At 45.7% G+C, this 9984-nt stretch overlaps 1 protein-coding gene across 1 annotated transcript in view; it reads right to left on the reverse strand.

Annotated features, from left to right (window-relative positions):
* The window catches only part of LOC119430598 (cartilage oligomeric matrix protein), a gene marked incomplete at its 5' end in the record, with an annotated part of 568315 nt that extends 563596 nt beyond the window's left edge, over positions 1 to 4719 (reverse strand). Inside the window, 6 exons of the mRNA XM_037698029.1 lie at positions 498 to 575; positions 800 to 937; positions 1884 to 2032; positions 2318 to 2369; positions 2533 to 2606; positions 4707 to 4719. Of these exons, the coding sequence (XP_037553957.1) occupies positions 498 to 575; positions 800 to 937; positions 1884 to 2032; positions 2318 to 2369; positions 2533 to 2606; positions 4707 to 4719 (504 nt within the window). The remainder of the gene's footprint in view (positions 1 to 497; positions 576 to 799; positions 938 to 1883; positions 2033 to 2317; positions 2370 to 2532; positions 2607 to 4706) is intronic.
* Between the last annotated feature and the right edge of the window lie 5265 nt (positions 4720 to 9984).

Consider the following 9984-nt stretch of genomic DNA (forward strand, 5'->3'; position numbering starts at 1 on the left):
GTTCACTTCAACATTTGAAAATGGTTTGAACTAAACACACTTTGATTATCAAAACATTTGTAAAATAGTAATGATAATAGAAAAGAGAGTGTTCTTTCAATTGATCAGTGCAGGACACTTAAAAAGTCTCTGGATGAACTTAATCTTGTGTTTCTGGACTCAAATCAATGAAATACAGTTCTTGTTCCAGGAAGGCCCCCCAAGGCCAGATTCGACCTGAGGCCTAGTTCACTACACAAATGTAGCATTTTTATACTCTTGGTAAATAATTATTTTATTGACTAAAAATTGATTTTTAGGTCAAATTGTGCCAAAGTTAGCTTTTCTCTCTGCCAAAAAATATATACAATTTTAATAAATTATAAGTGTTTGAATAGTTTCTTAGGGAACATGTAAAAGCCTGTAAAACATTTAAATTAAAGCTGTTCTAAAGCTTTTTGTCTTGTGTACATTTTATCTTTGGTTCATGATGCTAAAGATCAATGTGTTATACTCACAGGTGTGTTCATGCACACAGAGTTCTCCACACAGCCTCCATTGTTGGGACCTTCACACTCATTAATGTCTTTGCACACCTTTTATGGACAAACAGAAAAAAACACATTTTCATGTAAAAACAACAAACAAGTCATTTTAGTTATAAAGCATATTTAAAAACAACAGTAAATGAAGAGAAGGGACTTAAATACAATCTTGTCACCAACAAAAACAACAAGTGAAGAAATGCAGCATCAGTGCTAATAATAATAATAGTATCAATTTAAGTGTAGTTTAGCTGTGATTGAAACGAGTCCCTCACCTGTTTGTTGGCAGATGCGTAAGCAAGCCCGACACCCTGAACCTGAGGTCCGGTGTAGCCTGCAGGACAGGAGCCGCAGCGGAAACCAGGGGAGGTGTTGATGCACCGAACGCCCATATGACAGGGCATCACCTTGCACTGGAAACAACAAGGACACACACACGTCAGGTCAAAGGATCAACTGCATGTGCTGTAAAGATCTTTCAGGTGATTCAAATAGATCAGCGACCCATCCAACAAACCAGGAGTGTCAGGTGTTTTTGTTTCTCGTTTGAGTATTTTTGACAATTTAAATGAAAAGTGGAGCTTTGAAACAGTCCTGAAGCTCTTTATGAGAGCTGCACTCACATGCAAATCAACTCCACTTTTTTTTATTTCTTTGACTCCGTTAGGCAGGATTTGCAGGGTTTTGTTCTCCAAGAGGCAGATGTTTCTGCTCCTCGCTGCACAGCTTGTTTCTATATAAAGCTCTGACACTATTTTGTAATAAAATGTAGGATGCCGACATGATACGCCATAACTCACTGACCGTTGTGTCTGGCCAGGATGCATTTATATTTGCATGAACAGCCTTAGGAAACATTCTGAGCCACCCCTCATTTTATATAATTTGCTCTTTGACAATATTTCTTCCTGTTTCTTAAAAATAAAGAATAGATGATTATAATAGACTGCTTTTTTGCTCAGTTTTCTTCCATGACTGGTTTCAGAAGAACATTTTGTTTGTTTGTTGATTAGTTAAGAAACTGTGATTTTTTTTGTGGCATAAAAGGTCCCTAAACTCAACATGTGAACCAGTCTTGCATCTACATATAAAACCTTAGCAAAAAAATTAACTTGGATTTTTAGGCACTTTGTAAATAGCATCAAGTTGCAAAAAAAGGTAATTGCTTACACAATTCAACTAGCAAAAATACTTGTTTTTTTGGCAAGGTGATTCCCAAGCAGGAACAGCCAAAGACAAAGGCAGAATATGATACAAAAGCACAAAATATAATTATTTTATCACAAAATTTTTTTTTTTAAATTACACAAATATGAAACAGAAGCCTTGTTTCATGTTTAAGATGTCATGTTTCTGCACCTCATCCACGTCTGTACAGTGAGTCCCGTTGCCCTGCATGCCATCAGGACAGGGCCCGCACTCTGCACCATCGGGTTTCTCCACACACTTCACCCCGGGGTGGCAGGGGTTGGGCACACAGGAGGAAACGGGCTGAATCCCTCCCATTCCTAAACAGAGGACAGGAGTCACATTTTGTTCTGTCATGAAGAAAACAACTCTCGTTTTAACTTTGTGTGTTTTAAAGTTACAGTAACTTCTTGTTCAGCTTCCTCTGATAAAAATAACAATGAAACGACATAAATCTGCATTCAGTCTGTGAAGTACTTTAATGTCTGGAAACTATTTGGAAATTTAGCTAAATCTGGGAAATTTATTTCAGACAACGTCCTCGTTATGGCATCAAAAATCAAAAGAGGAAGTAAGTTTTGAATGAAGGGTGCTGCTTAACTCACCACAGGCTTCACACTCCATCACTGTGTTCTTCAGGAACACGAGCTCTCTAACCTGTAACGTGCAACATATTAGGAAATTACATTTATTTTTCTACCAGTTACACCAGATGTACAGCATTAACCGTAAATTATCCTGATCCAGTTTAAAAGTTGATTCTAAATATAAATTGTTTAAAGTCTGAAAAATGCCTAATTTTTAGAAGGATAAACTGTACCTGTTGCTTCAGCAGCTCTTTAATCTCAGCCAAGACTAGATTGGTCATTTTAATCTGACTGATGATTTCTCCATCTGGATTTAGAGAGAAAACACATTTTCAGGAAACGTTTGCACCCATCCCATAGTTATGTGGGGTTCTTTCCAGAGAAGCATCCTCCAAACATAAACTCCTACATTTTTATTAATCTGCAACCATTTTTATCAAATATTAGGCGGGAAAAATATTTATGTTTTTGTCTATTGTGAATTAATGAAGACAGACAGGTTTTATCCTGCTCGTTTTATTCTAATCTCTCATGTGTTTTGAACTGATTTTAATTCTTATGAATCTTTTATTACAGCTTGGCATTATATTATTTTAATGGCCGATGCCTGTTTTCACTTTATTGGGCCACAGTGCATTAAAATGATTAAGTCTTAACTATTTGGACAATTTTTAATATTCTGTTTCAAGACAGTCCCTTGTCTCCCTCAAGAGTAGAAAATGAATGTTTGAATAGATCCAAACACAAAACCGTTAGAAGAAAGGCAGGTACTTTGTGCACATCTGGACTCTCTGGTCCATAAAACCCAGACTAAAGTCAAACGATGTCATCTTCAAACAAGACAGGGCTACATTTAGACACCACAGATGTGAAGTGAGCGTTCACTAAAAAAATAAAAAACTCTTCCTTTGACTTTAACAACCTTTATCTTGATTGACTTTTTGGTTTAAAAATAAATGTTCTGAACTTCCTTTAGATCAACAGGAGCTGTAATGCTGTTCTGTTCTGTGTTTCTATAATCTCTGTCCCCGTTTATTTATTTATTTATTTTTTGTTGGTCAAAGATCTGGGATTAAAAATTCACTGAGGAGTGAATACAAACATTCATGGGGTCTTGCTCAATACAGTCACTGCCTTCTGCATCTTCAGCTAACAGGGGCCTTGTTTAAAATAACCCTCACAGTCTGAGCGTTTTGAATCCAGCTGAAAAAATAGATTTATTTAAATAGTGTGACTGTTTCGGAAGCATTCACACTATTGTGATCCATTTTTCTTCTGTCAGCATCTTTCTCGTTCCACAATTTTTGGGCTATTTCAACAAATCAAATATCAAAATGTTCAGCTCGTTCAGTAGAAGGGTGATGTGATTTTTGGCATTGGTTCAACTTTAGCTTTTTGAAATATTTAGTCTTTTATGTCATTTTTTTTTTCCTCATAGAAAATGAATTGAGCTCACATCCGTCAAACCTTTCGATCTGTTTACAACCTTTTACTGCTCCTTTTATATTTTGGTTCAGCTGCTTTCAGCTTCCTTGTGCAAATTTAATTTTTTTTAGCTAGTTTGAGCTAATTTTAACTGTTTTTTCTGCTGTTTTGTGCTTGTTTCAGGAGCTTTCTGCTAACTACAACATTTTCGTGCTTCCTCTTTTGTCTTTCTGCTAATTTCAGCTTGTTGTGCTTTTTTCAACGTGTTTCTTGAAGTTTCAGCTTTTTCTGCTATTTCAGCTACTATTTAGCTGTTTTAATTTTTTCAGCTAATTCCACTTTTGTTGCATTCATTTCAACATTGTTATCCCAATTCAGCAGAAATATGCTCTCTCCACTTTCTTCTGGTAATTTAAGCTTATTTCTGCTTAGATAGATGAAGCTTTTGTCCTTGGTTACCCATGTCCCAGGAGAAATTTGATAGTCGGCCCATCTCCAAGGCCGTCGGGGAGTCAGATTCAGATAAACTTGATTCTTGTTTTTCTTCAGGCAGAGATGACTTTTTTCCAGCCTTGAGTCCATCTGGGCGTTCTGGTTCCGAAAATGCCTAATTGTGGGATTCCATTCCACTGATCCATGCTATGAGTCTCCTTCAAGGTCGAACCCACCACGCTGACGAGTCCCAGAAGCCGCAGGTGGCCTGCGATTCTCATAAATCGCCTCCACCTTACGGTTAAGCTCGTAAACCATATGTTCTATGTCATATAAGCTTCGCCCTTTAAGGCCTTCGCTTTAGTGGGTTTATCCCGTTATGCAGAGCATAAGCACTGAAAAAAATTAGTCCACGCCCACCTGCTGTGTGGGCCCTACCCGGTCCGTATAAATTACGTTAAGAGCGGGAAATCGGCTCCCATTTTTTCTTCAGCGAGCTAATATAGCACTGTCAGAAGAACAAAGAAGATAAGTTGTGTAAATGACCAACCTTGTGAAGGATGCTGGGCCCGGCAGTCGACCTCCGGTCGTCCGGTGAGTTCTCCTCCCCGAGGAGAAGATGACAGCAGTCTTATTCCAAGGTAAGCGTCGTGGAACATTTCCCAGTGACAGGTCACTACACGCTGGACAACGCCATCTTGTGTTTTTTCCTCTTATCGCCGACCCTCGGGGCGAACCGGATGGTTCCTCCGGGGCAAGGTGTGCTCAGCTGCAGCCCCCGCTGCTCATTCCCTCCCGGGGAGCGTAGTGTAGGTGGAGGGGGGCTGAGTGAATGCTCACCCCATCCCACCTCGTTTTCGCATCGGCGATCACACCGCTCCCGGCCGACAGCGCCCTCAGGGGTTGCCCGGCGGAACCCGGGAGGAGGCTGACATGAAGGGACCCCCTTTTTCTACGTCCCTCGCCTTTTCCCGCCAGTTCGGATGATCGGCGGAAAGGTTATTTTTCACTGACGTGTTTTTCCAGGCAGCCGCAGTTAGCAATAACGTGCGCTGCTAGCATATAGCATGTCCAAGGGACTGAAGGCCGCAGACCTGCCTTGGAGACAAAGAACTCCTTCTGTAAGGCAACTGACGCTATTCCTCGGTTCCCTCCCCTGGAGCCAAGCCTCGCGGAAGCTTCCGGAGCGAAGCTGTCCAGGTCGGAGCAGCGTCCCGTCCCTCCGGAGGAACCAGACGGCGACCAAAGCTCTCCAATCGAGCCCACCGACGTGTTTTCAGGCAACCGCAGTTAGCAACAACATGCGCTGCTAGCATTTAGCATGTCGAAAAGGCTGAGACCTCAGACCTGCCGGAGGAGACTAAGAGCTCCCTGTGTAGATCGGCAGACGCCATCCTCAACATGTGCGCCGCTCCCTCGGGTTGCCTGTCGAGGATTGTAGCATGGATGACGGTAATCCAACGTTCCATCTGGCTCCGTCACTCTCCATTGCTGCCGGAAAAGCTGCACAAAGACCGGATGGAGGGCCCCATCTCATCGGACGCGCTGTTCGGAAGCAGCTTGACGTCCATGCTGACGAATTCGAAGCAGTCGGAGGAGACGTCGGAAGCTGTACGCCATCTCATCTAGCCGCGCGGCTCATTCCGTCCTCCAGCCCGCTGGAGAGATCGTCAAAAGCAGAGGCAGAGACATCGACGCTCCACGGCAGCAGCAGCTTCGTCTCGCCCAGCTCCACCACCAGCCCCGCCCGCCAGAGACCACCCCTCCTCAGTCCGGCAGCCTGCACTTCAGCGTTTTTCCCCAGAGATCGCCTGCAGACGGCGCTCGGAGCAAACAAACCGCAGAGCTCACGGGGGAGAAGTTTTAAGAAATGACGGTCTGCGGAGGATGTGTGTATAAATGACACAGGAATTGAATAAATGATTTTTCAAAGATCAAAACGCCTGTTTTTAGCCAGTCTGTAAGCTCGGATGAGCTCACAGCCGCTACACACCCTCCACTCATAAAGAGCCGGTGTCCTTAAATAAAGGTTTTTTAAATCCACCGCCGCTCCCTCACATGCCCAGACGCTCACGTGACACCACGGTAAGCGAAATAACTTGTTGTCAATCAGGCCCGCACGATCACCTCCCAACGGTGTTTACGCGCTCCCGAGCGAGACAAGCAGCCTCCATCCAACGGCACTGTGTCGATGATGCACGCACAGCTGCCCGGCGCTCACCGGCCCACATCGGGATAAATGTGGGACCGCAGGCCGGGTCCGGTGGAGGTCCCTGCTCTCAGCGAAAACAACACACGCCTCTCCTGTATGAACGCGAGTGGCCGTCATCCACCGCGTCCCAGCGATCAGCAGCTCACGGCGGCATAAGCGTGAGACAGCTGAATGAATCCAATGACGGGCCCCGCCCTCAGCGAGAGCGGCGCGCGTCCCTCCAGAGGAAACGTGCGCTCCCGCGAGGCTCACAACCTTCACTTCATCAGCTGACACACGCCTCGCCTCAGCACACACCGCCCCGCCCGGACATGAAGGTTGGTCCGCGATCCAGTCACAGCGCGCGGGCGCGCGCAGAACAGCCCTTTCGAGAAAGCCTCGCCTTGGGTCACGCGGAAAACATTTCCGCGACGCATGACGGCGGTCGAGGCGGAGGTTTGGATGACATCCGTTCAAAACACGGCACATCATTTAAACGCACGTCCACTCCACGAACGTCACGCAGAGTGGTTAAAAACATGCTCACCGGACAGATGGAGGGACAGAGTGTTATGCAAGGGTTACACGCTGCAGTTTGCAACCCGACCCCCTCCGTTCGGAGGAGTTATAGAGACGGTCCTGTCATCACCAGACCAAGTCTCAGCCTTAAATGCAGAAATCCAAGAGCTTCTGATAAAAGGTGTAATCTCAAGAGTTCCCAACGAGGAGGAAAACACAGGGTTTTACTCAAGCTACTTCCTGGTCCCCGAAAGGACCGGAGGGATGAGACCGATTCTGGATCTGTCAGCTTTCATCAAAGCGATCATGAACAGATTTTTTCACATGTTGATGAACAGACAGCTGTTGGACAACATCCAGGAAAACGACTGGTTTGTCTCCATCGTTTTAAAAGATGCCTATTTTCACACACCAATCATCCCAAAACACAGAAAATTTCTGCGTTTCGCCTTTCAAGGGATGAAGTACCAGTACAACAGGTTGCCTTTTTTGGGTACTCCCTCGCGCCTCGTACGTTCTCAAGTGTGTGGAGACAGCCCTGCATCCACTGCACAAGCAGGGATGAGGGTTTTGTTTTTACCTGGACGACCTGCTGCCCCTGTCTCACTCCAGACAGGAAGCATTGATACAGGCTCAGGTGTTAGCATCACACCTGCTAAATCTGGTTTTCGCCATACTGGAAGAAAAGCTCGATTTTCCCGGCCCAGATAATTGTTATCTGGGAGTGGAATTAAACTCAATTACCATGACGGCTCGTTTATCACAAACAAGAATCGACACTCTAAAAACCAATTACGCCACGTAAGACCTGGCAAAGTGGTAACAGCTGTCTCCGTCATGAAGCTGTTGGGAATGACGTCATCAGCTCACACAGTGGTCCCGCTGGGTTTGTTACACATGAGGCGCCTCCAGAGGTGGTTTACGCGTCTGCGTGTGGATCCAGTAAAACAAAAGAGACGGATGATCACTGTCCCTCCCTCCATGGGAGCAGACCTCCGACACTGGGGAAACACCCTGGCTCTGTCAGAGGGAGTCCCCGTCAGCAGATCCACGTCACGTGTCAGTCTTCACGGACGCGTCTCTGTCAGGTTGGGGTGGGGAACATGCCTATCTCAAGCAGTAGGGGCGCTGTGGCCCCACCGCACATCAGCCCACATCAATGTTTTGGAGTGTCGCACAGTGCTGAATGTGATTCAACTTTTTGCTCCCGTGCTACAGAATCAACACGTGTTGATTCACACAGACAACATGGTGACTGCTGCGTACATAAACCGCCAGGGGGGTGTGCGTTCAGCCCAGATGTTACACATTGCGCGGAAGCTACTGAGTTGGGTTCATCAAACCTGCTTTTATTAGAGCAGTTTACATATCCGATGTTCTGAACAGAGGGGCTGATGTGACGTCCAAGGGCGGCCCACGTTATGTGGACCGGATCCTCCATCCGGATCTGATGTTTTTCAGACGCAGCAGAAGTTGGCAAAGCAGCTGTGGACCTGTTTGCGATGCGAGAAGAACGCTCAATGTCAACTACGGTTTTCCCTGAGCCCGCGAGACGATCCATCGCTGGGGGGGGACGCATTTGCTCACAGTCGGTGGCCCAAAACGCTTTTTACGCGTTTCTTTCCCCCCCACCTCCTCTGTTTTTTACGGTCCATGAACCGAGTTCAAGAGGAGGGATTGACAGCCCTCCTTGGTGGCTCCCGGCGTGTGAACGCACTATGGTTCCCAGGCCTGCAACGTCTGTTGTTGGGTCGCCGTGGAACTGTCATGGAGGAAGGATGCTCTCCTTCAGGCAGGAGGAGCGACCAAGAGTTACCCAGAAATAGGTCAACACCGGTGGGTCTGACCGCTGAGCGGTTCCACTTAGAGGATGGGTCTCCCTCAGGAGATAGTGTGCACAATTCAAGATTCACGTGCTGCATCTACCACAGTTCTGTACACATCAAGGGGACGGCTTTTCAGCGCTGGTGCACAGAGAAGGTTTAGAGACCACCTCATGCCTTTTAAGCGGCGTGTTGTTTTTCTACAACAGCTGATGGATAGGGAGTTGGCTTTCAGTACGCTTTAACGTACGATTGCAGCCATCTCTTCCTGCCACAAAGGGTTTGGAGTCAGAACAGCTTTTATCACCCGCTGATGAAGCGGTTTCTAAAAGGTGTACAGAGATGTAGGCCTGTTTTCACGCCCACTTGTTTTCCACAGTGGGTTTAACGCTGGTCCTGCGAGCCCTGATCAAAGCTTCAATTGAGCCTCTGGATCAGGTTTCATTTAAATTCTTGTCTCTTTTAACAGCCCTGTTGCTGGTTTTAACACCCGCTAAGAGGGTAAGTAATTATCTGCCCTCTCTGTTGCTTCGTCATGCCTTAGAATTAGGCTGACGGGCAGCTCAGCTGATTTAAGACCAACCCAGCTTTTATGCCTAAAACATCACGAGCTCTTTTAAATCAAGAGTGATATCGTTGGAGGGGTTTTTTCCCCCCCACAGATCAGAAGAGGAAGCATCTTTTCATCTTCTCTGCCCGGTGCGGGCGTTTGACGTGTTACATAACGCACACAGCTGCAATGCGTTTCAAACTCAACAATGGTTTGTGCATTATAGAGATGTTTCTACAGGTCGCCGTTATCCATCCAGCGCTTATCACACTGGCTGTGTGAGGCCTTTTCTGAAGCCTACAGAGCATCAGATTTAGAGCCTCCTGTCAACCTCTAAGCACACTCGACCAGGGGTATCGCATCTTCGACTGCTCTGCATAATGGTTTGTCAATGCAGGACATTTGCACTGCGGTTGCATGGTCAACACCCTGCTCATTTATTCGCTTTTACCTACGTGATGTAACGGCTCGTTCCATGACACATTCTGTCCTTAGTGCTCTAACAGAATGAATATTGTTGTTCTCATGGAACTCTGTTTAAGCTCACTTCTGTCTGCATGCATTACAGTGTGAGATGTTGTTATCAGTCACAAGTCGTGTCTGTGATTTTGGTTATATTGTCACTAATCAGTTCATGATTATTGTTACCAATCAGTTCAATTGATTTATAATCAATTTATGGACATTAATCTGTTTATACTGTTCAGCCATGAACCAGTTGGTTCATGCCCCCCCCCCCCCCCCC

This window comes from Nematolebias whitei, chromosome 3, assembly GCF_014905685.2.
Source record: "Nematolebias whitei isolate Nwh7 chromosome 3, NemWhi1, whole genome shotgun sequence".
In the NCBI taxonomy this organism is placed as follows: Eukaryota; Metazoa; Chordata; class Actinopteri; order Cyprinodontiformes; family Rivulidae; genus Nematolebias; species Nematolebias whitei.